Source organism: Corapipo altera, unplaced genomic scaffold (genome assembly GCF_003945725.1).
Source record: "Corapipo altera isolate COAL_440 unplaced genomic scaffold, ASM394572v1 131727, whole genome shotgun sequence".
Classification (NCBI taxonomy): Eukaryota; Metazoa; Chordata; class Aves; order Passeriformes; family Pipridae; genus Corapipo; species Corapipo altera.
In genome coordinates, this window is record NW_020885222.1 from 11,927 (window position 1) to 12,448 (window position 522).

Genomic DNA, 522 nt, shown 5'->3' on the forward strand with positions numbered 1-522 from the left:
TGGCCGACCTGGACAGGGACCCAGGGGCCACCCTGGCCCGCAAGATCCGCCGGGCCCAGCTCGCCCACTACAACTTCCAGCTGGGTAAGGGGGGGCACGCGGCCCACAGACCCCCAGGACCCCCCCAGGACCCCTCCAGGGAGCCCCCCAGGATTGGTTGTGCTGAGACACCCACCCCCCTCCACACCCTGGGTGCTGCTTGTGGGGGGAGGCACTGGGACCCCCACCTTGGGAATTCCCTGGGATCCCTCCGGAGACCTCCCTGGGATCCCAGGAGCTTCCTCCCCTCCCCCTTTGGGAATTCACTGACACCCCCCTCCTTGGGACCCCCCTGAGATCCTCTCAGGAACTCCCCAGGACCCCCTGAGACCCCCACCCCTTTTGGGCACCCCTGGGACCCCCCCTGGGCCCTCAGGACCACCCCCCTGAGATCCTCTCGGGAACTCCCCAGGACTGTTTTAGGGACCCCCCAGGACCCCCTGAGACTGTTCTAGGACCCCACTGCCCCGAGACCCTCCTGAG

General features: G+C 68.4%; 1 protein-coding gene across 1 annotated transcript in view; it reads left to right on the forward strand.

Moving 5' to 3' along the window:
* Window positions 1-522, forward strand: part of LOC113940213 (threonine--tRNA ligase, mitochondrial-like) — a 5,708-nt gene that overhangs the window by 4,722 nt on the left and 464 nt on the right. The window contains exon 16 of the mRNA XM_027631318.1: window positions 1-84. This exon is cut by the window's left edge and continues 25 nt beyond it. Within this exon, the coding sequence (XP_027487119.1) occupies window positions 1-84 (84 nt within the window). The remainder of the gene's footprint in view (window positions 85-522) is intronic.